Genomic DNA, 26,831 nt, shown 5'->3' on the forward strand with positions numbered 1-26,831 from the left:
TATATAAATGATTATTTATTGAAGAATAATATTTAATAAACAACAACAACAGCCATCATAAAAGTTGCGAGGCAATTCAGTCAAAAGTACACAGGCAGCTGACATACAGCATTGAATTTACATTTACGTTAGATTTACCCAAAACAAATTACTTCTCATGTTTAACCACTACAAAGACATCTGAGCCAGCTGTAAATTCTTAGAGAGAATCTGAGCCGAGCTGAGGCGCTCTTGGGCGGGTTCCTGGAGTCCAAATATTTTAAGTCCAAATAAGTACATTCTCACCTAAAAACTACATTCAGACACAAAACTATATTATTTTTAACATTGTAGTGGATTTGGGCGTCCGCCATGACATTCACTGTGAGAAATATGGCAACTTGAAAACTGAAATGGCTGTTGGAGTTCTGATATCACTCTAATATCGCCACTCTTATCAGCCAATCAGATTTGAGGACCGGAAAGAAGTGTTGCATATATATATATATATAAGTATAAAATTAGTATACAATTATAACATTTTTTTTTATAAGTATAGTAGACCGTTTTTGCCTTGTATGCCTAGAAACAATGAGATTGGAGACACGAAGGGATGGGGAGTAGACTGAAGGAAAGGACGGTTAGATCGGAAAATGTCAAGCCGGATTTAAATTCGGGTCGTCTGCGCAAAAATACCAATGCATGTGCTCTACCCTCCAGGTCAATTCTTTAACATCCAACTCACATTTTTCGTAGTTCTGTCTGGCATTATCCCACTATTTGGGCGCCAGTTTTATTTACACCAAGTGCAATATTTTTTATTCATGAATGTAGGTTGTACCCTGTGTAGGAATTAATATTCCACAGGATTCACTGCTTAAGAATTGACTAGATGGGTGATATACCACGTAGAACTCAAGTTTGTTTTTCGGTTAGCAAAACTTCATATGATGGATAGCCATTTAATAAACAGACACAAAGTCAACCAAGTCAAGAAAAGTTCAGACAAGTGGAGCGGCACATACGGAGCTTTGAGACAAGAAGGCGGGCAGCACTTACCACCTGACCGTTCTGAGGGTTCTTGTGGGCATACGGAGGCCCACGAATATGATTCCACATCTGACCTGAGGTCATGGCAAACACCACACACTGTGGAGAGGAAAAGGGAGAGAGAGATTGAGAGTATATTAGCTGAGTGATATGGTGATACAATGTGAATGACAAACAGACAGAGAGAACAATAAAGATTGATTACATTCTTATAGCCTGTGAAAAACCTTCCTCAACTTGCGCTTATAATCAATAAGGTGGATAACAAACTTTATCCATTGGAGCAGTAAAGGTCAACCACCTTCAGACTTTGGGGAATAAACATTGAAAGCCTAAGTTCTACAATTTACAGACAGCACAACACTTTAAATTTAAACTTTTATGCAAGACACAGCACGTAATTTTGGCCTCAGGTGGTAAGAAGCACACAGACTCTATGCCTTTAGCTTATTTTGTCCCCTTGAGCTGTTGTCTTCTGTTTTTATTGCATCAACTTGGGTTTAGATTCAATAAATTGGCCTATTTTATGGCTTAAAAACTCTATAAATAATTTTAATCTAGGTTTACTTCATGGTCAGCTGGTTTTATTTTATTAAAGGACCTTATAAAGCAATAGCAAAAGTGTTGAAGTTGTTGAATTAGTTGAATGGTTCTAGGGCCAGAGAGAGCTGACCATTGTACCGCTGCCAAGATATGCATTGTTGTTTGATCTGGCCGGTTTTCAACGCTAAGCATGGCTCCTGCAGTTTAATTTGAATTAGGGCTAAATAATGAACATTAAGCACCAGTGCGGCCATGGCCCAGCCAGTCTTGTTGTAGATGAACTCCAAATTGTTTCTGCGAAGATAGAGGAGCCCACCGACGAGAGACACCAGCAGAGCCAAAGCGATGGTACCAGAGTAGTTGGGTGGCCGGAAGACCCGAATCTGGGCAAAGAAAAAAAACAAACAAGTGTTAAACTTTTGACAAACACTTCATATTTCAGAAACAATGAACTCATCAATGCCAGTGCTCCATGAACAATAAATGCAACACGTGACGTTATGTCATCATGAAAACATATTAAAATCATGTCAGGATCACTATGGAAGCCCGTTTCCGACACTAGTTTTAAAAAATAAAAATAGGTAATTTTGACTTTTTATCTCACAATTCTGACTTTTTATCTCAAAATTCTGACTTTTTTCTCAGAACTGAGCGATACACACTTGTAATTCTAACATTTTTTCTCAGAATTGTAAGATATATACTTGCAATTGTGAGTTATAAAGTCAAAATTTGCTAGTTATTAGCACAATTCTAAGAACATCTCAGTCTTTTTTCCCCTCAAAATAGAAATTTAAAAAATTCACAATTGTGCGTTTATATCTCAGTTCTGAGATAAAAAAAGTCATAATTTTGAGAAAAAAAGTCAGAAGTGCAAGACATAAACTTGCATTTGCAAGAAAAAAAGGTTTTATCTCACAATTACGACTTTATTTCTCACAACTCTATAACTCTAACTTTATAACTCGCAATTGCGAGTTTATATCTCACAGTTCTGAGAAAAAAGTCAGAATTGTGAGAGAAAAAAAAACAGAATTGTGAAATATGCTGCTTTTATCTTGCAATTCTGACTTCATAACTCACAGTTGCGAGTTTATGTCTTACAGTTCTGAGAAAAAAGTCAGAATTGCAAGATCTAAACTTGCATTTGTGAGAAAAAAGGTTTTATCTTGCGATTTTGACTTTATATCAGCCACGTTCACAGGTAGGGCTCAACCTGTGCAGAGCACATGCCCTTTTTTCCCCTTACACTCCGAAGTACCCTTTTTTTTTTTGGTGGTGCTGTTTTTTTTTCTTCAATAAATCCGCTCAGCTGTCAGTCAAACAACCTCATAACTCCATCCTCTCTATCTTGACAGAGTGAAGTTCCACAGCAGCTGAGCTGAACAAAGTCTTGCAAGGGTAAATAAAGATCTTGTTGTTTGAATAAGAACAGTGTATTCTTTACGCAAGAAACTCTGTCTGTAGAGGCTCATATTTTATGTATTTGAGGTCTGAGACATGTGGAACCGGAGAGAGAGGGCTAGCATTTGCTATCTGGTCTATAGTCAATACAATTAAAGCCTGTGCATACAGTAGCATTTCATCTCTTTTAAAAAATTAGATTTTGGCCAAATGTACAGTATTTTACAACAGGAAAAACTGAGCACCTATTTATCTACAACAAACTTTGCAACCTGTTGATGAAAACGTAATGTGATGCTGTATGGCTAAAGTTTCTTATAATCCTCTAAGAATTCTCTTTTGGAATTGTGTGACATAATTATTCAAATTATATTTCAATATAGTTTGGCAAAACTTTACCGTCCCCTCTTTTCAATGACATGCATAAACATGTTAACCAAATAATACAAATTAGCTTATAAAACCAAACAGAAGGGCTTTTTTCAGTTTCAGCACATGCCCCTCAAAAGGTCTGTGCACAGCCCTGGTTTATATCATGCAATTCTGACTATAACTCGCAACTGCGAGTTTATATCTTACAAATCTGAGGAAAAAAAAAGTCAGAATTGCGAGATATAAACTGGTTTTATCTCGCAATTATGACAATTTCTTGCAAAAAAAGTCAGAATTGCGAGGAAAAAAGTGAGATAAACTTGCATTTATGAGAAAAATGTTTTTTTTTTTTTTTTTTTTTTTTTTTTTTTTAAGAGTTATTTTTGGCCTTTTTGCCTTTATTGTGATAGGACAGATTTTACAGGAGAGCACGTGAAGTGGGAGAGAGAGAAAGGGGCGGGATCAGATAAGGTCCTTGAGGTGGGATTCGAACTTGGGATGCCCGTAGAGCAAAAGTGCCACAAGGGTATCGGTGCTGACAGAAAAATGTTTTTATATCGCAATTATGACTTTATTTCTCACATTTGTGAGTCTATATCATACAACTTTGACTTTATAACTCACAATTGTGAGTTTATATCTCACAATTCTGAGATAAAAAGTGGCAATAACCTTTCTTAACAATTTTTATTCAGTGGGGAAATGGGCTTCCATAGTATGACAGATTACAGTAGCTTAAGTTTAATAAGCGACCTAAAAATAAACATTAAAATATTTGTTATTCTTTTATTATATAATTACATTAGAATTTCAGCAATTATAAAACTGTTTAAAAGGTTTACTTTTTTATTTTTTTAATTGCCAACAAAAGTAAAATTCACATTTATGGTCAGAATAAAAAAAAAAAAAAAAAAAAAGAATGAATGAATGAATGAATGACCAACTTCTAATATATTGGTAAATGGACATCTGTAAAAATAGGTTTTGACCATAAATACATTATTTCTCAGAAACTGGTACATGCATGTCTTTTAAAATAGGTTTTGAGACATGAAAAGAAGGTGACAGTATTCTGACAATTGCAGCCAGTTATGTTTGTTCAAGACCGACAAGAAAAATAATGAGGAAAAATCCATGAGCCTCACTCCATTATCAAAATGAAGTAAACATGCAGTTAGGGCTGAAACGAATAAAAAAACTCGAATTCGAATACAAAAAAGAGAATTCGTTTAGTCCATTTACTTTAACTACACACAGAACACTGTGTTTCCCCATGAACCATTATTACTGTCGCACAAACCGATAAATGCTGGACACATTTAAGAGTAAACAAATGGTGGTTAGTTATGATGTTCCTAAGTTAGCTATGTTTTGTTAAAGACTAAGTGTCATTTATGTTGATTGTCTCATTCTCTCTCTGTGACACACAGAAAGTTAGGAAGTTAGTCAATATTAAACATTAGCATGATTACAAATGTGATACTGATTTTATGCAACAGTTCATCAATAAACAAGAAGTTAATATTAAGAGACTTACATTTTATACAACATATTGCCTGTTTTTGCTCCATTTCCACAGCACTGTTTTGCGTCTTTGAGCAACATGACGGTGCTCCGTTCTTGAACAAATCACCCGTTAAACGATTCAGTTCAATCACAATGACTCAATCACTTAACAGTGACTTGCTGACCCCTACTGGTGGTTTTGATATCACATTTAAGGTATCTTCATTTTACAAATACATGTTAGTCAGTATTCAATGTTTTGTTTAAAATATCAAAATATTATTTATGCATTTGTAACTTTCTTGATTTATGCCTTCGTTTTAGGTTGTAATGTTTATCTTTTTCTTTTTCTAAAGTAATATATATATATATATATATATATATAAAATAAATAATGATATATATATATATATATATATATATATATATATATATAAATAAAATAAATAATGATATATTTGCATCTGCATTTTGAATGTAATTTGGGTAAATATGGGTTTAGTTTTCATGGTTATTAATGTATGCAATTTCAGCAATAAAAATTTTAATTTTTCTAAAGAGAAAACAAAGTTGTTTATTTTAAGAGACTCATCTTATTTTCTCTTGTATATGTAGTATTACTCTTTAATAAAGAAAAACTTCTTATCCCATTACTCGATTAATCGATGGAATAATCGGTAGAATACTTGATTACTAAAATAATCAATAGCTACAGCCCACATGCAGTTGTTAAGCACTGCAATCTCAAGGCCAGCCTTCACCATAACACAACAGCTTAAGTTGAGGACATTCAGTGTCCAGTGAAACAGGCAAAATTGTGCCTTAAATCTAGAAATGTCATTTTTTAAATTGCTTTCAACACTTGAAATTTTCTTACATCAAAAGATGTTATGGTCTGAATGTGTGACTTTCAATGAATCATTTTCTGAAAAGGAAAACTTCACTCAAAACCACTGCAGGTGAAGTCACTGACTGTGTCAGGGAGGCAATTTCCTTAGGTTTCACACACACTGCCATTGTCTAGTGAATGCATTCATTCCAGCAAAGGCTGGCGGTCCCTCCCTTCCCTGTATACGATTTCTTTGCCTTAGGCCAAAAGTAGACCCAGAGGGCTAGTAAGTCTATGACGCATTGGACGCCCAGGATTCTCTATTTATGAGTGGTGTGATGCGAGACCCAGAGGGTTGTAAACACGTTTAGTGCCTGTCGTTCAAGGCCTTAATGTTTCCCTTCAAAACGTGTACTACAGCTTCTGCTGCTGCCTCCAAATCAGATCAGATTAATCTAGGATAAAAATGGCCAACTTCATCTATAATTCTGTCTACTCCAGGGGGTGAACGAGCACTGCTCCTATGCGCATGAACTGGTCGACACAGACTAATAGCTAATTTGGCTAATGGCATGGCAATTTAGTAAAAAATAAAATAAAATAAAATAAAATAAAATAAAATAAAATAAAATAAAATAAAATAAAATAAAATAAAATAAAATAAAATAAATGATGCATTCATAACATTTGCATTCTCTTTACTTTATAAAAAAAAAAAAAAAATAATAATTTTGATTCAATTATAGATGCATTCTGTCTTCTTTAAAAAAAAATAGATAATATTAAAATAAAAGTATTCTCTACTTTAAAAGAAAAACAAGACAAAACAAAATTTAAAAAAATGGTATTGAATTAAATCATTTCAAATAAAATAATTTTGATGCATTTATTATACTTGTATTCCCTCTATTTCTAAAATGAAAAAAAAAATGAATTGAAATAAAATAATTGAGATACATTCATTACACTTGCATTTGCTCTATTTTTAAATAACAATTTTAAACTAATTTTTAAAGTAAGTTAAAATAAAATAAAGTGAAATAAAATAAAATGAAAATTTAAAATAAAATGCAGCCATTATAATTGAATTCTGTCTTCTTAAAAAAGTCAATTCAAATTAAGTAATAAAATAAAATAATAACATAAAACAATACTTGCATTCTTTACTTAAAAAAAATTTAATTAAATCATTTAAAATAAAATAATTTTGATGCATTCATTATAACTGCATAAAAATGTTTTTTAATGAAAAAATGAAATTAAATGAAATAAAAGGAAAAATTATTATTATTGCATTCTTCTTAAAAATAAATTGAAATAAAATTAAAATAAAAGAATACAATAAAAATAAAAAAATTATGTGCATTCTCTACTTCAAAAATAAGATAAAACAAAAAAAAAAAAAAAAATTATTGATGCATTCATTATACTTGCATTCGCCATTTTTAATGAAAAATAAAAATAAAATGAAAAAAAATAATAATAATGTAGCCATTACACTTGCATTCTGTTTTTTTTATTTGATGTAAAATTAAAATGAGGAAATAAAATAAAAGAATAAAAAAATACAATTAATAAAATAATTTGATGCATTCATTATATTTGCATTATACTTGCATTATACCTTTTTCTACATTTAAAAATTAGTGACAAAGGATTTTATTATTATATTATATTATATTATAAAAAAAAAAACGTTTTATTTATTTTATTTTATTTTATTATTTTTTTTTTTTTTCTAAAGGTTAGAAAAAATTTAAAGGTTTTTCCTTTAGCTAAGATAAAAAAAAAAAAAAAAAAAAAAAAACGCAGTTCACAAGGCAAAGGTTTTCTGCACCTCTGCAGAAATGTGAATTGGAGATGAATCAAAGATAACGAGTCCAACTTCATGGAGGGAAGCGCTTTACTGACATATGACCTGCGCTGTAATCTACACAGCGCTTCTTAATCAGAGTGCTCCATCGAAGGAAAATCTTCCTTTGAAAAAAAAAAAAAAAAGCAGCTTTTTATCCACTCCAACATAACTCAGCCCTTCCCTGAAGGTGATATATATACCTTAAGTGACTTATTCAAAAGTATTAAAGCTGAAACCGTGGTAGTGTCTTAATAAGGCAACTGAATTAGTGCCAGTGCTCCGAGGCAGCCGTGTGTAAACGCATTAAGGTGCCGGTGATATTTTTCAATGAGAGCTTCTCTGGAGGGAAAATCTATGTTAACATGATGGGGAAATCAGATGTTATCTGTCTCCATTTCCTGGAGACCACATATCGGGGTCTGCTTTCGCACGAAAGCACTGCTCGGTTCTACTTCGCAGACTTTGTGAATCCCTCACTTTGCACTTTTCCCTCACTGATCTGATTTTTATTTTTTATTTTTGAAAGAGAAATACTTTGACATACGACCTTAATTTACCAAGCGAGCAGAAGGGAGCTTACTCGTCTAGACAATCAAAACAAAGCAAGGATTACAGAAGCCAATAACGTAATTGTTGAAAGCACAGAAAAATCCTTTAATCAAAAGAGTGTTTATATTTGTCCTCAAACCACATTTGTGACTGATGTTAGACACATAATTACACTTTCAAGCTTTTGGCATCAGTTATACAAGAGCTTATATAATTATATACGTTACTACGCTAAAAGCTTCAAACTATTTTTTCATAAAAAGGTTGCTTTTCCAAGTAAGGGGAAGCAAAGATGTTACTCGTTAATGTCAAAAAGTGTACTGAGATTAATTTCTTCCTATCTTGGTGTCTGCTATGTTGCTCTTAAAAGCTGCTTCTCAAACTTTCACTGAGCAGTAAAATAAATAAAAAATATTTTCTTAAAAACAGCTTTTCATGCATCAGGAAAAAGCTAAAATAAATTTGCTTTAGACGGATCGCAAATAAATGTGTCTGGGAAGCAGAGCCATCCTGCTTTCAACAGCTGTTTTTTACATTTCAAAAGACTGTCAGTCACGTACATTATGATAGTGATGCATTTACACCTATGTGCTAAACACTGAAATGCACCTAGAGTAATATGAAATGCACAAAATTATTTCTACATATGCTAAAAAATGTAATGGGAACACTTATGAAATGTTAAGGGATTTTTACACATCTGTTTAAAACTTTTTTTTTTTTTTTTTTTTTTTTTTTTATTGTGCAGGTTCTTGAAAAACAAGATATACATGGCATATGTGAAACACAACACAACCTGAATGAATAAAGTTATGTAAATAACCAGAACATCTTCCTTATCTCTACCCAACCCAAATTATCCCACAAAAACTACAAGGGAAAGAAAAATAAATAAATAGATAAATAATTAAGTAATTAATGAAAAAAAAAAAAAAAATATATATATATATATATAAATAAATAAATAAATAAATAAATATAAAATAAAAATAAATAAATAAAAAATATATTTGGGGGGAAAATTATAATGAAGGTGTAGTCTCAACAAAGGAATGCATAGGATTAATTTTTTCCAAATGCAGAAAAGACATTAAGTCCTTTAGCGAAGAAAGACTAGCAGGAGGGCATGGGGATTTCCAAGGTAGTAGTATTCGTCTTCTGGCTACAAGTGAGGCAAAAGCAATAATATCGGCATGATACTTGCTATATAAACCATCAACAGGGGAAACACCGAAAATTGCAATTATTGGGCAGGGTTTCACACAGACATTAAGAGCTATTGACAATGTGTCAAAGAAAGAGGACCAGAAAGAATTCAGTTTAGGACAGGTGTAAAAGGTATGAGTGTGATCTGCCGGGGACAGTTTGTTTGTTTTTTGAAAGTCTCATATGGTCACATAGGCCATTTGATCCAAAATACAATAAAACTATAAAAACGTACAACATTACTATTTGAAATAACTGTTTTCTATTTAAATATTTTAATATAATAATAAAAAAATAGATTTATAAAAATTAAATTTTTGACTATGCTTTTGATATTGTTGCATGTGGTAAGTTTCTTCATGTTTTTTTCATTGATTGTACACAGTATAAATGATGTTTTTTGTGGAAAATGACTTTCATTTAATAAAATGTTTTTTTATTTAATAAAAAAGTAATCATTCTAATATCCTGATTTGGTGCTCAAGAACCAAAAATGTTATATGTAAAACAAAAAACAAAACAAAAAAAAACATTTTAAAATAATTGTTTTCCATTTCAATATTTTGATATAATAATAATAATAATAATAAAACATAATAAAAAAAATGTATTTTGACTATACTTGTGATATTGTTGCATGTCGTGATTTTCTTTTTTCTTTTTCTTTTTTTTCCCCCCATTGATTGTAAACAGTATAAATGTTTTTGTGGAAAATTATTGTTTCATTTAATAAAATTCTTGATTTACTTCGGAAGTCATTCTAATATCCTGATTCGGTGCTCAAATACCAAAAATGTAAAATGTAATAAGTAAAATGTAAAAAATACAATTTAAAATAATTGTTTTTTATTTCAATATTTTGATATATTAATACAAATAATACAAATAATTATATTTTAGACTATGCTTGTGATATTGTTGCATGTGGTAATTTTCTTAATTTTTATTTATTTGATTGTTTTTGTGGAAAATGATTGTTTCATTTAATAAAATTCTTGATTTCCTTCAGAAATCATTCTAATATCCTGATTTGCTGCTCAAGAACCAAGAATGTAAAACGTAAAAAGTAAAAAAAATACAATTTAAAAGAGCTGTTTTCTATTTCTATGTTTTGATATATTAATAAAACATAATAACAACAATTGTATTTTGACTATACTTGTGATATTGTTGAGTGTGGTGATACTTTTCCTTCAGAAATCATTCTAATTTGCTGATTTGGTATTCAAGAAACATTTCTTCTTCTTCTTCTTCTTCTTCTTCTTATTATTAAATGTTAAAAACTGTCATGTTTTCCAGGATTCTTTGATGAAAAGAGGTTTTTTTTTGTTTTGTTTTTTAAATAGAAATTTGTAATTACAGTCACTTTTGAGAAATTGAATGCATCTTTGTTAAGACGATAAATTAAATTATTAAATTAAATATATTTTAAATATTATATAAATATAAACTTATAATATAATAAATATAAACAAATAAATATAAACAAATATAAATAAAAATATAGAATACTTAAAATAATAATAAATAAATAAATAACTGTACGGATCCCAATCTTTTGAGCAGTAGTACAGTAACATATTGTGTTGCATAACTTCAGATGTACCTGCACATCAGTGCGGTCTGCGATCCACTTAGCCAGCTGCTCAGACGCAAAGCCAATCCGCTGGAGGTCGAAGGTGTCTGCTCTCTTCGGTTTCCCTTTGGCTGGGAAATGCATGAAGGTGGGGGCAGAGTTCATGTTCAGCTACAAAAAAAAGGGGAGAGAGAAGGGAGAGCATATGAGAAAACGAGCAGGAAGCATAAGAGGGGAAGAGAAGGGAGGGGAATGATGAATAGAAGCGAAACAAGAGCACAAAAACATTAATATCTACTAATAAATCAATAAAGCAGCAGGAACAGTGTGATGTGTATTACAGAAATTTCTTTTAATAAGGAGACAGGAGCAATTGAAGAGCCTCCAGAGGGAGGTAAATTACCCACTGCAAAAATGAATGTCTGAGGGGCCAAAGAAAGAAACAGAGAGAACAACAGGATGAAATCAAATGATAGAGTTAAAAGCAGACAGTTGAAACATGAGGTCATTTTTTTGACCCCATGCTGTTCCAACTAGGGATGTGCACAAATACTAAGTACTCCTGACAGTAGTCATTGATCATAAAAAAGCACCTCATTCTTAATTTGTTATGGTTAGAGCATCCTATTTGATGATACCTTGCAGTCCAAATCATAAGCAATTTGTGTCAATACTATTTAAGTGATGCTCACTCCGAAAAGGATTACACAATCCCTCCAGGATTTCGCACTTCTGCAAACACCCTTTAATGAAGACATTTTGCATTTTTGTTCTATTTCTGTACTTTTCCTACAAAAAAAACATTAACTTGAGAGGGGAAAAGCTATATCAGGCAATAAAAATCCATAATTTAGAGACCAAACAAATTCACCAATGTGTGTCCAACCTGCCTCTGTTGGCAGTAAATTCCATTAGTGCATTCTTGTGCACTGGGGACTGGGATCACAATTTCAGTAATTATGTACAAAAAATACTTACAGGTAAATAACTGTACTCTTACACTAATTACCTAGGTACATCATGATTATCGGTGGGTTTTCACTGCAAAACAATCAGGTAAATAGTCGAGGGAAATCCTGGTGGGACTGATTACAGGGCGTACATACAAGATGTGTTTGTTCTTTCAAAAGCAGGTGTGAGGCCCTGTGATTTCCATGATGCAGAATCCAGTCATAAAAATGGAATTTATGGTATAATGTGGAATGTCAAGGAATTTGCCAAATATTGGATGAATAAATCACTTCCAGAACAAAAATTTACAGATAATTTACTCACCCGCTTGTCATTCAAGATGTTCGTGTTTTTTTTTTCCTTCAGTTGATAAGAAATTATGTTTCTTGAGGAAAAAATTTCAGGATTTAATACATATAGAACACTTCAATGGTGCCCCCAAGTTTGAGCTTCAAAAATGCAGTTTAAATGCAGCTTCAAATGGCTCTAAAAGATCCCAAAGGAAGAATGGTCTTATGTAGCAAAATGATCTGTCAGTTTCGAAACAAATTGACAGTTTATATACTTTTTAACCTCAAACGTTCATCTTGTCCAAGTCTGTGTGAACTCTGGTTTAAACACGGTAAATACAGTTAGGGTGTGTCAAAAAAACTCCTGTCTCGTTTTCTTCCCCAACTTCAGAATCGTCCTACATCGCTGCAGAAGTACTGACCCAGTGTTAACAAAGTGAACATGCAAAGATCAAATGCCCTTTACAAACCCACCCCCAAAAAACAACAACATTGTAGAATGATTTTGACGTTGAAAAAGAAAACGAGATGGGAGTTTTTTGACATACCCTAACTCTGTTGACCCAGATTACACAGTCTACACTTGCGCATCGCAGAGACAAGACAAGATGAGCATTTGAGGTTAAAAAGTATATAAATTGTCAATTTGTTTAGATAATGACTGATCGTTTTGCTAGATAAGACCTTTCTTCCTCGGCTGGGATCGTTTAGAGATCTTTGAAGCTGCATTTAAACTGCATTTTCAAACTTGGGGGCACCACTGAAGTCCACTTATATGGAGATAATTCCTGAAATGTTTTCTTCAATAAACAATTTCTTATCTACTGAAGACAGAAAGACACAAACATGACAAGGGGGTGAGTAAATTATCTGTAATTTTTTGTTCTGGAAGCGGACTTCTCCTTTAAAGGGGACCTATTATACAAAAATCACTTTTACAAGGTGTTTGAACAATGCTGTGTGGCCACAGTGTGTGAAAACAACCAGCCTATAATGGTAAAAATCCGTCCTTTCATTTTTTTTCTAATCCCAATAAATCATAAACAGTCTCTCTGAACACATGATTCCAGATTTCTTCCTACGAACAAATCATCGTAGGGAGAAATCCTATTTGAAAGCCTATTTGTGATGGTCTCTGCCCTATTAGCATAGACACAGCCCTGAGTGAGAAGTGAGAAGCAGCAGTAGTTCGCCATTACTGTTTTCTTGCTGTAGCTGCTGGAGATATACAATGTCAGCATCAAAGAGGCATTACAAGTGTTTTGGGATGCACCAACAAACATAGGAGTCTCCACAGACTCCCTCCATCTGAGCCACTGAGGTAGCTGTAGTTAAATTAAATTCTTGGGGGAAAAAAAAAAATTGGTAAAGTCCCCTATATGTTTAGGGATCAGTACCAATGCTTTGTGCGCGAACGTCAGCTCTAGACAATGTAAGTATCACACACTTATTTTCCAAATTGCCTTTCTGAAAGAGCTTCTTGGCATGCTGTAAAGCTATAATGTTGCTAAAGCTATCATTGTGTCTGCCTGTTTTCACTGATGCTGCCTTCACATGTGACCAGAATGATCGTAAATAGGAATGTGTTAGTAAAAAACTGCTTATAAAAGAATCGTGACGTTAGACGCTTTTGAATTTGTCAAGCTCATAATCACAAGTAGGACTTATAAAGTCTGTGATAGCATGCGATGGAACCATGACATCTAATAACCATGTTGTTATTTTTATCGCACCGTGCTCCTCGTCTGTGTGATTCATAAATTACGCAAAGTACAATCAGATGACTGACTTTTAAAACATAACCTCAAACATATAAGGTAGAACACCGCTACTGAGAGTTTGACATTTTCAGTGTGTGAGATTGTCCTGTTTTGCTTTTGCAGGCTCTTGAAGCTCCGCCCCATTCTGAAAAAGGGGGCTGGGAGCATCAGCTCATTTGCATTTAAAGGGGCAAACACAAAAATGGCATATTTTGGCTCATAACAAGCTAACAAAATTAACATGATTAACAAAATTAACAAAAGCAACAAAATTATCAGGTGTATTTGTAGTCGTATCATATACAAACAGAAACTTTAATAAAGCCATTAAAATGGAATCCAAAATTATTTTTTGTAATTTTTCAAAATTAATGGAAAAGAATTTGGAAAAACAGAATTTGGTAAAAATAAAACATAATTTAAGAAAAATAAAAAAAATAATAATAAAAATGGATTTCATAGGGCAATAAAAATGTAATTTTTGTTAAACATTTAATAAATTGCTGTTAAATTGTAAATTGATTTCAAATAATTAGACATAATATTTAATTTAACAATTAAAACAGTCTAAAAAATTTTAAATGGAAAAAAATTATATTAATAATAAAACACAATTTTGGAAAAAATGAAACCGATTTCATAGGGCTCTACAGATGGACTGACACTATACTTTTTTACTTTTTTTTTTTTTTTTTTTTTTTTTTTTTTTTTTTTACAGTTTTTGTTAATAACTGTTTTAACTTGACACAGCCTAAAAATAACAACACGTGTGAGATGATGAAAGGTTTGAGCCTACAAAATGACCCATCTTTCTAATCTCTGTACTTAGTAAAAAGGAACAAAATGAGGTATCTTTTCAAAAGGCACTAATATGAGCCATTTAGGGGTAAATAAGGTACAAATATAGTACCTTTTGTGTCTTAGGGTAAAACCCTAGTGACAGTTTTGTGCCTAAGAACGTAGTTCCAACCCTGTATTTTCTTTCTTTTGTGAAAAACAAAATGTTAGTCATCTTTCTGAGCTATTACATAACCCAAAATTGGATGGTAATGTATACTGTCAAAATCCAAAAAGGGCAAAAAAGCAGCATAAATGTATCAAAAGTGATCCATAGATGTTTGCTATATTAAAAGTTTTTTGAAGCCCCAAAGTCATGTACACAGTCAAACTTACTTTGCCATGAGTGACCATCTAAAAACATGACCTAAAAAGATGTCCAATATAAAAAAAAAAAAAATATATTATATAACCTATATAAAGGAGTCATTTTAAAATTAAGATTAATATACCTAAATCTTACAATATGGCTTCAGTTATAGTCTGTTCCTCACACTAAGCTATTCAGTGGGCTTAAAAGAAATATACTGTCATATGGACTATAATGGTGCTTTTTGGAGCTTCATATTATATCATCATCCATTTTCAGCAGAGAAAAGTGCAGCTTGGAAATTCTGCCTAAAATCACAGAGGAAAGAAATCAATATGGGGTCAGTGTTACATGAGGGTGAATAAATGATCTTTTTTTTTCTGATTTTACACATTAGGGCGATCGTTCCTTTCAAAGAACACAAGAGAAGAAATCTAGCTAAGTGATATTCATGTAATTACATATAATTTCAATCACTGAGAGCAATCATATAATCGCTGGTGATGAAATCGTCTCTAAAACACACTAGGGAACGTTATTAACCAGCACCTCTAACACACATCTGTTTATTAGCATACTAATGGACTGACTAATACTGCTGTCCCCATGCTCTGGATGAAAACACATCAAATCAACATTAACCCACATGTCCTCCAAGAAATGGGTTTGGTGCGGGTGAACAGAAGCCATTGCCGTTTTCCAGGATGGTTAGGTTGTAGCACACTAGATTTTAGCAAAGCAAAATTATTTCGGAACTCACAAGAAATAAGGCTAAAACGATATGGCATTACCCTCCAGGGTTGAAGAATACTGAATAATAAATTAGATTTAAATGTAAAATATTAAATTACGCTACATATTCCAAGTTTTTCCATGAAGCTTAAATCATTTTAATTTCAAAAAATTCCTTTAAACTGCCAAAATGAGTTTCCTCCATGTTTGATAACCAGCCAAGAGCATCAAACTGCATTTCCCTACAGAAATTTGCCACTCATAATTTAGTTTTGTAGTGTTAGCATGCATGAAGCATAAGAAATTATGCGTATTCTTGTTTACCCAGTTTTGAAAGTTTGTATGCATATAAAGGAAAGAGAATGAATGAAATGGGTTTGACCACCCATTTATTTGTCTAACGATAAATACTAATACCATAACAATATCCATGTCAATTTAAGAGATGACATTAAACTCCACTAAACTAGTGTGCATAATGCATTTATCTACAGCCACTTTCATTTACAATAACAATGTTAAACTACTAGGCCTTATTACTTTAGGGCTGGTAATGGAAACCCAAAGGATACAAATTTGTGATGTGGATACAAATCCTAAATTCGTTATTATACTAAATGAAGTCTAATGTAATCCAAGTTTTAAACTAACTGAGAAATCAGAAAGCTCATTTGAGTCTTGTCCACTATACTTTCCCCCAGGGCTGATGTCTTTATTGAGCTGGAGCAATTTGTTTCAATGAGGTTGCTTGAGGTTTTTTGATGAACCCAAATAAAAGCCAAATGCAATGAGGAAACAGAAATAGATGTCAGTAGTGCTAATCTCATTGATGACTTTTACCCCAGATATAGCTCTGCAGCATCTACAGAAATAAGAATATGTAAGTTCATGATAAAGCTTCTTTTGTAACCCTTTAGTGTGCAAATTTCAGCAGAATAGCTATAAATCAGTGTGTGTTAAATTAATGTGCATGTTCTGTGTCGTAAAGATTTTCTTCTCTATAATTTGCTTCTGAGAAGTGTGACATTTCATTACATCGAAAATAGACGGGGAGCTATTTTCCATTTGATTGTTCTTGCTGCTTTTTAAAATGTAATTCCTGAAGTTGTCAGGTTCTGACAAATTAGAAGTTGAGACCATTTTAGCATGTGTGTGCAAGAACAGATCTGTGTACAACCAGAAGAACGGAACAAAGAGTAAATGTGGTCATGATTCGCTGGTCTTTTCTAAGAACGGTTTAATTTTATTTTAATTACACACCTATTTTGTAAGGTTATTCCTAATTAATTACCATTAACAAGGTCCCTACACCTTTTGACCTTTTGATTCCAAGACTTTTTACAGTTGTGAAGAACAATTTCTAGCTGATGAAATATGTTACGTGTTGAAATGTTAACTATATTTTTTATGACTTTTGAAGCCCAGGCTATCTGTAGTTTAAGGGAACAAATAATGATAACAATAATAATAATTACACGGAAATACATTTTAATAACCATGATTTGGACCAAAATAAATTAAATTACATACACACACATGCACGCACACGCACACACACATGTTGTGTTTCCATGTTTTATGGGGACATTCCATAGGCGTAATGGTTTTTCTACTGTACAAACCGTATTTTCTATGACCCTACACCTAAACCTTGCCCTCACAGAAGACTGTGCACACTTTTACTTTCTCAAAAAAACTCATTCTGTATGATTTATAAGCCTGTTTCCTCACGGGGACCTCACAAATGTCCCCACAAGGTCAAAATTTACTGGCATTACTATTATTAACTTGTGTGAACATTTGGTTCCCACAACGTGATAAATACCAGACACGCACACACGCACGTGACCCTGGACCACAAAACCAGTCATAAGGGTCAATTTTTTCTTAAATTGAGAATTATACATCACCTGAATAAATACGTTTTCCATTGATGTATGGTTTAGCATAGGATAATATTTGGCCGAGATACAACCATTTGAATTTCTGAAATCTGGGGGTGCAAAAAATAAATAAATAAATAAATAAATAAAATCAAAACACTGAGAAAAATCACCCTTTAAGATGTCCAAATGACGTTCTTAGCAATACACATTACTAATTAAAAACGTTTGGATATATTTACAGTAGTAAACTTACAAAATATCTTCATGGAACATGATCTTAAAATCCTAATGATTTCTGCCATAAAAGAAAAATATTTTTGACCTATACAGTGTATTGCTGGCTATTGCTACAAATATACCCCTGCTACTTACGACTGGTTTTGTGGTCCAGGGTCACATATAGACACACGTATACACACACAAAACAGTTCTTTCTGGTCTTCTAATCTGATTGGCTGAGAGGAGTGCGATTTTCTAGTGATATTGGAACCCCAACCTAAATATCATAATCCGCTATATAATTTTATAAATAATACTGTTTTTGTGTCACAGAATGCAGTTTTAAGAGTATGCACTTGTTTAGACTTTAAATATGCGGTTTGTTAATAAATATGACGTTTATTTTAAAATTTGTTTAGATGTTATCAGAGATGTGAGCTCCAGGGCGTTAATGGCCATTCACATGTACTTTGTCTATTATGTATATAATATGTATGTGTATTTTTTTTTTAAGTAACAAATTTGGTACATAACAATACATCAATAATATTGCTAAACACCAATATACATACCTACATCACAAAGAAATTAAATATCTACAATCCGAGGACTGGCTTTCGGTCAGTAGAGTGTTTGGTTTCAGTACGGGAAATGTCGCAGATTTAACAGAGTTTGATAAAAGACAAATTGTGATGGCACAGCACCTCCCAAATAGCATAGAGATCACTTGCATGGTTTTTGATATGAATTTTCAAAAGTGAATTTAAAACATTTTAATACTTTCAAGGAATCAAGGATAAGCCTGGAAATCACAACTGTAAAGCTCCCTGATACTTCTAAGTTTTGTCTCTGCAGGGCTCTCTGCATGAAGCAAATCGCTAGACAGACCTGACAAATCCATGCGGATGAAAGATAAACACAGAGGAGTTTAATGTTTACCTGTTGAAAGACGTCAGCCCCCTCATCATAATCCACCACCGTGAAGAACAGTTTGTTAGAGAAGGCCGAAGAGTATCGCCATGAGTTAGCCAGCACCTGATATTCCTCATTTGCTTGCCTGTAAAAGAGAGACATTTTCAGAAGCAGAAAGACAGGTTACTCATTAGAAGAAAGCTAGCAAACAAAAAAATCCGACAAGAAGAACTTCATTACAGCAGTGTCATCTCACTGTTACTTATTACAGTGATTGCTGTTTATTCCACACCGGGTGGACAGCACAAAGAGAACGAGAGGAGAAAAAGAAAGAGACAACGCTGTTAATTAGGTATCCGTCCTTCCGCAGACGCAACAAAGATGTTCACCTGCCACTTCTCGGAAAACATCACTGTGATGTCCACCATAAATAAATAAACAAACAAATTAAATTTAAACATTGATGACGCTGGATCAAAAGCACTCACATCACTTCAAAGAGCTCATATTGTCTCCCGTATATTTCTACGGGCTGCATTACGCACCTCGAGTTCACCACCTTTCATAAAGGCCAAATCCGGATAACCAACACTCACATCTTAGGGATCCCAATCCTCTCTGGATTATGAAATGATAGACATCCTATGTTCATAATTCTAAGTTATTATTCACTGTTAAGAAAACAAAAGTCATCCAAACAGTGCTAAGCAAACAAGCATTTACAAATGAAAAGCGTCCGGTTTAAATGTATCAATAAACTAAATGTACCCATAAACATCAATAAAGCAGGGTACTCTGCAGGTGGTAAAAACAAGTTTAAATATGCATGATTATACACATTAATGTTTCATGTTATGCTGAGTGTCCATTTTCAAAGAGCAAGAGCCGAGTTGATGATAACTTATCTGTCATTGAGATGTTAGTTAAAATTGCTTCAAGTCCTGCAGGACTATGGTAAAATGGCATTTCACAAACTCCTTTGGGGAGATGACAAAAAGCATGGCACTGACTCGGTATTTGGAGCGATTTATTAAAATGAACATTACGAAATAACTGATATTAAACAAAAAAATGGCACATCATTTGCATGCTGCACTGCATCTTTACCTCAAAGCCCCCTTACGTCAGCAGTGCGAAGCTTCCCTAATAGCAGCATTTCCTGTTCTCCGCAAATGACATTTAAGACTTCTTCCCCATGCTATTTAAGATATTTAAAGACTTTTTACAGCTTTCAATTCTGAAAAGTGAATTTATGACATTTTAAAACTTTTAAGGATCCGACAACATGCAGGCAGTGACTCAGTGAGGCTGAATGATCCAAGAAAGGCCAAATAATGTTTTTATTTATTCATTTTATTTATTTATTTATTTTGTGCTTTGCACACCTGAATCATTTTATATATATATATATATTTTTTTTTTTTTTTTATTTATATTTATATAAATATATTTTATTTATATATATATATATATATATATATATATGAATATAGAGGAATTACTAATAGAATTCAGCAGTGTGCAGATTTAGAGATAATTTATATAAGACTTTTATGAAAGCTTGTTCCTGCCATGGGGCAAAAAAATAAATAAATATAAAAAATAAAGGAAAGTGCGACTTTTTATCTCACAGCTTTGGCTTTTTTCCCCTCACAGTTCTAAGAAAATAGTCAGATTTGTGAGATAATCTAGCAATTGTGAGGAAACAAATCACAATTACCTTTTAATTTTTATCCCATGGCAAAAACAAGCTTTCTAATAGACTTCAGAAAGAAGAAGAAAGAATTCAGGGGTCTTGAGATGCAAATTTTGTTTTACCAAGGTGCTTAAAATGACAAGCCATGATGCTACAGTTAAAGAAATCTGTCTTAATTAGTAACCCTGATAGCACACACACATCACAGAGAGGTCTATTTGACGTCAACATTTACATCTGGAAGACATATTTTTTTAGTGTTTGCTCATCTGCAATACGTCTATAGGACGTTTCCTATCAGATGTCACATAGACGTCTATTAGATGTCTTTAAAATGTTTATGATTTAGAATGTATGTAAAAGACGTCTGTCAGACATCTTGCAGATGTACGTGTACTATCTGGGTAGTCAACCTCTAGTCAAACAGTCTACTACTATTACCCATACCAGCAGTATTCAGGACAAAATGATGTATGAAGAAAGAAAACACTTAATTGGGTGTGAAAAAGACAGGGAGAAAGATTGAGGGCAAATAAGGAGGAAAAAATGAGAATATACATAAACATGCGATTTGAGTAGACAGCAGATAATTAAAAAAGCATTAGGGGTCACATCGTCGCGATAGGGTGACTGGGCGTTTAAAGGTCGATCTGCTTTAAATTAACTTCCTCTATTTTGGTAGCACACATGACTGTTCCAGTCCGTTATCTTTATTCAATGATGCTGGCAGATGATGTCTAAAAATTCTGAGTAGGACTAGTGGGAGCGGTTCAGTCTCCGAGGCTTGATATTCAGCTGAGGAACACGACTGTATGAGCACGGAGTCATTTTACCCGACGATTGAAGGATAATGAGAGGAGAGATGGATGTGAGGTGAGTGGATGGAGGCTAAGTAGCTGTCGTGGGATAAATAGATGGGAATGATGTCTGGGGGTGGGGGCTGCTCAGGAACAGACAGATGTAGAAGGTTTTCCTGTGGTGCTCTGGGGCAGATCAAATCTTCATCTATGACTGTGTTTACACCTGTTATTATCGTTTTACTTCAGTAAATACAGCACTAGACCTGTGGACAGACACTGAAAGATGAATGTGCTTGTCTCACCTGCAGACAGAACATTGTCTCTGGGGTTGCAGTGCGGTGAACATCACAATGACGGAATAGTTCCGGGGTGGAGCCTTGACGAACCGCCGGAACTTATCCCCGTTCATACGGATCACGGAACGCCGGGAACTCCACTCCATCATTTGCTCCACCTTCTCTGCCAACATGTTCTACAGAAATAAGAAACAGACAGATACTGAAAAAGAGACTTGTATATGATTCTTTACAAACACAACATTACCCACTCCATGAAAACAACATTGAAAAACAAAGAAAACATTAGCCATTATAAGCAACTTGTCCTTCATAAAACAAACTAACAATAACAAAAAAGTATCAATAGTGACTTCAGGTCAGGTTAAGAAGCTGAACTCATCTGTAACTGCAAAAGGCAACATCCAATTTCTCTTTGTTTACAGTCTGAAAAAGACATTCTGCAAATGTCACCATAAAGATTGCTTGCTGATGAAAAAAAAAATGTTGTGGCTAAAGGAAATACCAGGCAGCATCCTATGAGTTCAATACATTCTCAGGGCAGAAATTGTCTAGTGGTTTATATTAGGGCAGTTAACCATTTAGTAGCTCAGGCACCAAACAAATAGCACTCAACATATAGGCTTTTTTTTTCTAAAAAAGTCTTCTGAACATGATTTCTGAACTAAAATTAGCAAGTAGACTAAATGTGAAGACAGAAAGTGAGCATGCCGCTAATATTAAGGGCATCCCACATAAAACTGGACCTCAAGTTTCTACTTCTCATTCCATCATTCTATTAAGAACAAGGTCGGAGAACAGGTGTGACACTCTTTACTTCTCCCCTTCGTAATGCTCTCTTTTCATCCTTGCACACAGGTGTGGAATCCAAAAAATAATATATAAATTCAATCGATTAAAGCTCATTTAGGTTATTTATTGTTTTAATCACATTCCTTGGAATAACACACACAATAGTTGTTCACAACAGCACCACAAACATGTATTAAGAAAATAATATTACATATTACATGCGTTCCGCAAGTACCAAATAACACTAATGAACAACATGCACTTTGTAATTAAATTGTGGGAGCCATACAGAAGGTAATGTGATTTTAATGTAAAGTATGTTGATGTGTAATGTGTATTAAGTGCTAAAGGTATTAAGGCTCAAGATTGTGTACCTAAAAACTTGTTAAACCATTTTCATTAGTAATTAAATACTCTGAATTAAGTCTCAAATTAACCAGTAACACAATTTTCATACTTTAGCACAGATAGAAGACACACACTATCACCTTATTCTAATATAGAACCCAAAGCTCTATTTCTACTCTTTTGTTCTCATCTTCTCCTCTTTCTCTTTTCATAAGCAATTTGTCCTTTTATATATTTCCGTTCTGTTTTTTTTTTTTCCCCTGCCAAAGTTGACAAAATGTCAGATGTTTTGGCTCTGGGCACTCGTTTGTTTAAAAGGATGATCAGAGTTTGTAAGTGCATGTAAACTCAAGGGCACGTTGCATTATTTAGCTGCATTTGTTGCGGACTGGACGAGACTGACAGAAAAGAAGCAAGTGATGGCTCTGTCAGCGAGCCCAAATTGAAACATTGTGCAGAGGTCACCCCAGGCTTGACAAGATAGATGTTTGTTAGCATTGGAAAGGAAGCAGGCAAAAAAAAAGCTTCTTTTCAAGCTTATCCATGCAGTTCAACCTCTTCTTGTGCCCTTTTCTGTTTTGCTGGAATATGCTACAAAGTAACACAAGTCATGCTGTGGGGTGTAGGGAGGGGTGATAAAATGCTTGTGTGGGAACATATAACTTTTTTTAAAAACAAATAGAGAAATCTTTTCTCAGAGTTTTATGATACGAAAGGCTGTAACACAACAAGCCAAAGAACTAGTGGCAATGAAAGCAGACTATCCTGCAGAGTTTAGCTCCACTTGTAAGTAAACACACCTGAATCTGCTAAGGTCTTTAGAATTACTGTCTAGAAACTTTCAAGGTAGTGTGTTGGGGTGGGTTGGAGCAATACTCTGCGGGGAATTGGCCCTTGAGGAGTAGGACTGAACACCCCTGACCCAGATCAGTATTTCCCAACCCTGTTCCTGCAGAGACACACCAACAGCATTTTGCAACACACTCTCACTCCCAACTCATTACATATTGACGCTTGGTCAGGACCCCTTGGCGTCTTTTTCTGACGCACAGGGTACCCCATTTAGTGTCATTTTTCGACATGCAGCATCCTCCATTGCTTTAAATAAGAAACCTTCGGTGTCAATATGCTGACACGAAAGGCACTGGGAATTTTATCGACATGATTAATTTATATATTGAGTCATAATGTTACAATTATTGCATATATGTTTGGGTGTGTTTTTTTTTTTTTTCAAATGTAAACTATCAAAACAATTATTTTGACATTACACTATTTACACATTTACGAGCATGTAACCCAACCCTGCCCCTAAACCTAACCATTTGTCAATATAATACACAGGATATAACAGGCAGATACCTGCCTGTTATATCGACAAATGGTTAGGTTTAGGGGCAGGGTTGGGTTAAGTGGTCATAAATGTGTAAATAGTGTAATGTAAAAATAATTGTTTTGAATAGTTTTGAGAAAAAAAAAAAAAAAAAAAAAAAAAAAACACACCCCAACATATATGCAATTGTAAAATGATTACCCAATATGTAAATTAATCATGACGATAAAATTCCCAATGCCTTTTGCGTCAGCATATTGACACCAAAGGTTTCTTATTTAAAGCAAAGGAGGACCCTGCATGTCGAAAAATGACACAAAGGGGGAACCCTCATCAAAAAGAGATGCCAAGAGGTCCTGACTAAGCGTTAATATGATATGAGTTGCGAGTGAGAATGTGTTGCAAAATGTGTACTGTTGGTGTCTCTCCAGGAATAGAGTTGGGAAATACTGATCTGAGTGAGGGGTGTTCAGTCCTAAAGGGGTTCCCTGAGCATCAACAAGTGATGCTAAAGGGATACGTTGAGGCGCCAAGAGGTCCCAACCAAGCGTCAATATGTGACGAGTTGGGAGTGAGAACATGTTCCATTTTGGATGTCTCCCTTATCTGACCCATCCATTTCAGGTCTTGGAGTCTTTAACAATGAGTTTAAATGGGTGTTTTTGGTTAGGAATAGTTTAAGAATACTCATTGCTGGTTTCCCGGAACGGGGTTGGGAAACACTGGCCTAGGCCCTATATAAATCAACTTGATCTCATGACGAAAACATACCTGTTGGAACCTTTATGCAAGACTCTTTCATCATGAGTCTTTTTTGATTTGTACCCAAAGATTCCAGATCCTGGTCCAGTTCCGTGCCAGCTGAGCTACGAAGCAAGCTTGTTATGTCCAGAAAACAAAACATATGGAGCTGTAATCATAATGGTGTATGAAAGCAATTACAAGCGCTCCCTGTTTTACCACCTCTAGTGTTCATTTCTGTTGGAAAGTGCAGTGATATGTACTTATTGGTATGTATTTTGTGTCTTGCGAAAAAGTCTCCACAGGTATGTTTTCGTCATGAGATCAGGTAGATTAAAGGGGCTAATCTGTGTTTCAGCAAATACATGGATCCCAAATGGAAATGGTGATTTAAAATAAATAAATAAATAAAAAGTATTTCAGCACAAATAGTGCTTGTGCTGAGCACACACATCTGAACATGTCATTTCCCGTCCTGTCTCTTTTGTGAGCTTGTCAGTCTTCTTTAGGAAAATGAGGGAAAAAGGGGTTTCCACCCACAATGTCCAAACAGCTCTGCTGTCAGTTTAGCTGTCAATCAGAGCAGCATTAATGATTTGCTGTACTGACCACGATGTGAGGGACCAGCCGAGCGTAAAGAAAAAGAGAGGAACGCTGTCCAAACTACACAGAATGAAACGGCGCCCTTTTCCTCACGTTCGATTCCTCTAATCTCCTTTCCTTCCTTCATTCATTCTGTTCTTCCTGCTTTTATTTCCCCTGACCAAAAGACTAACAAAAACAAGTACCATATCCTTGTTTCCCAAAACAGAAATAGCCAATGGTGTCTAGTAGGTGTCTAAAGAATAAATCTCACCATTGAGAGCCTTTATTTTAATCATCTCCTGTCTGGCTTTTTCCAGCTCACCTTCAGCAGGTGCTTTGTTTAGGTAATGTGACGGATGTTGTTGACAGCTCGTCCCTAAGGTGGGCCAAGCTGAAGGAGACAAAGCACACTGTCTATCCTAGGCATTGTTTGCTTATGTGTGTCTGGTGGAGAGAAGGATTCTGTAAAGTACAGGCTGTATTCTTGTGAAAAGGCTCTTCTGAGGCATATTTTTGGATTGATTATGATAAAAAAAAACTATGTAGTTGGGATCCTTGCAAGCAGAATTTTCAGAGAGAATTGAGGAATTCAGAAATACAGACTTTTTATCTGAAATTCAAAGTGATGTGCTGCAGATCTTTCACTGCCCACAACTCAAAAAAAAAAAAAAAAAAAAAAAAAAAAAAAAAAAACATACCCACAGTGAAGTATTGTGGTGGCAGCACCATGCTGTGGGGCTGGTTTTCATCTGGAGGGACTGGGCATCTCGTTAAATTACAAAGCAAGAATGGATGGTGTAAAATAAAAAAAAAAAAAATACGGCAAGAGGACCTGTTGCACTATCCTGCAGCATGGCAGAAAGTTCTCTCAGATTTCAGGGGAAGTTAATCTGAAGCTGCATCAAAAACTCAATGCACTATTACAAAAACTGAGGTTGGTTGCTTTACATTTTGGTTGGGTGGGTAACACTTGTGGGTACAAGTGGGTAGGTCTTGGCGGGAAAACTACCCCTGAAGACGGGGAAAAAAACAAACAAACACAATACAAATTTTTACTGTAAAGAAGACCATTAAGTGTTTATACACAGTATCTATACACATTCACACACACAGCCATTCAAAAGTTTAGAATCAGTAAGATTATTATTTTTTTTAAATGTATATTTTATTTTACATTGTATTTTACTTTGTATTTTACTTAATTTTAATTTATTTTTTGAACAAAGTCTTTTATGCTCACTAAGGCTGCATTATTTTGACCAAACAGTAATATTGTGTAAATCTATTTTAATATACTTTACAATATGATTTATTCCTATGATGCAAAGCTGAATTTTCATCATCCATTACTCCAGTTTTCAGTGTCACATCATGCTTCAATAATTATTCTTAATAGTCTGATATATTATCAATGCTGAAAACAGTTGTGCTGCATATTATATTATATTACATTACATTACATTAGATTATA

The 26,831-nt window shown here is 33.9% G+C and overlaps 1 protein-coding gene across 1 annotated transcript in view; it reads right to left on the reverse strand.

The window, feature by feature from the left end:
- tusc3 (tumor suppressor candidate 3) overlaps window positions 1-26,831 on the reverse strand; it is a 99,570-nt gene that overhangs the window by 41,888 nt on the left and 30,851 nt on the right. Inside the window, exons 2-6 of the mRNA XM_051114080.1 lie at window positions 21,568-21,737; window positions 18,797-18,914; window positions 10,903-11,043; window positions 1,815-1,955; window positions 1,039-1,128 (exon numbers count right to left, since the gene is read on the reverse strand). Of these exons, the coding sequence (XP_050970037.1) occupies window positions 1,039-1,128; window positions 1,815-1,955; window positions 10,903-11,043; window positions 18,797-18,914; window positions 21,568-21,737 (660 nt within the window). The remainder of the gene's footprint in view (window positions 1-1,038; window positions 1,129-1,814; window positions 1,956-10,902; window positions 11,044-18,796; window positions 18,915-21,567; window positions 21,738-26,831) is intronic.

Source organism: Labeo rohita, chromosome 1 (genome assembly GCF_022985175.1).
Source record: "Labeo rohita strain BAU-BD-2019 chromosome 1, IGBB_LRoh.1.0, whole genome shotgun sequence".
Classification (NCBI taxonomy): Eukaryota; Metazoa; Chordata; class Actinopteri; order Cypriniformes; family Cyprinidae; genus Labeo; species Labeo rohita.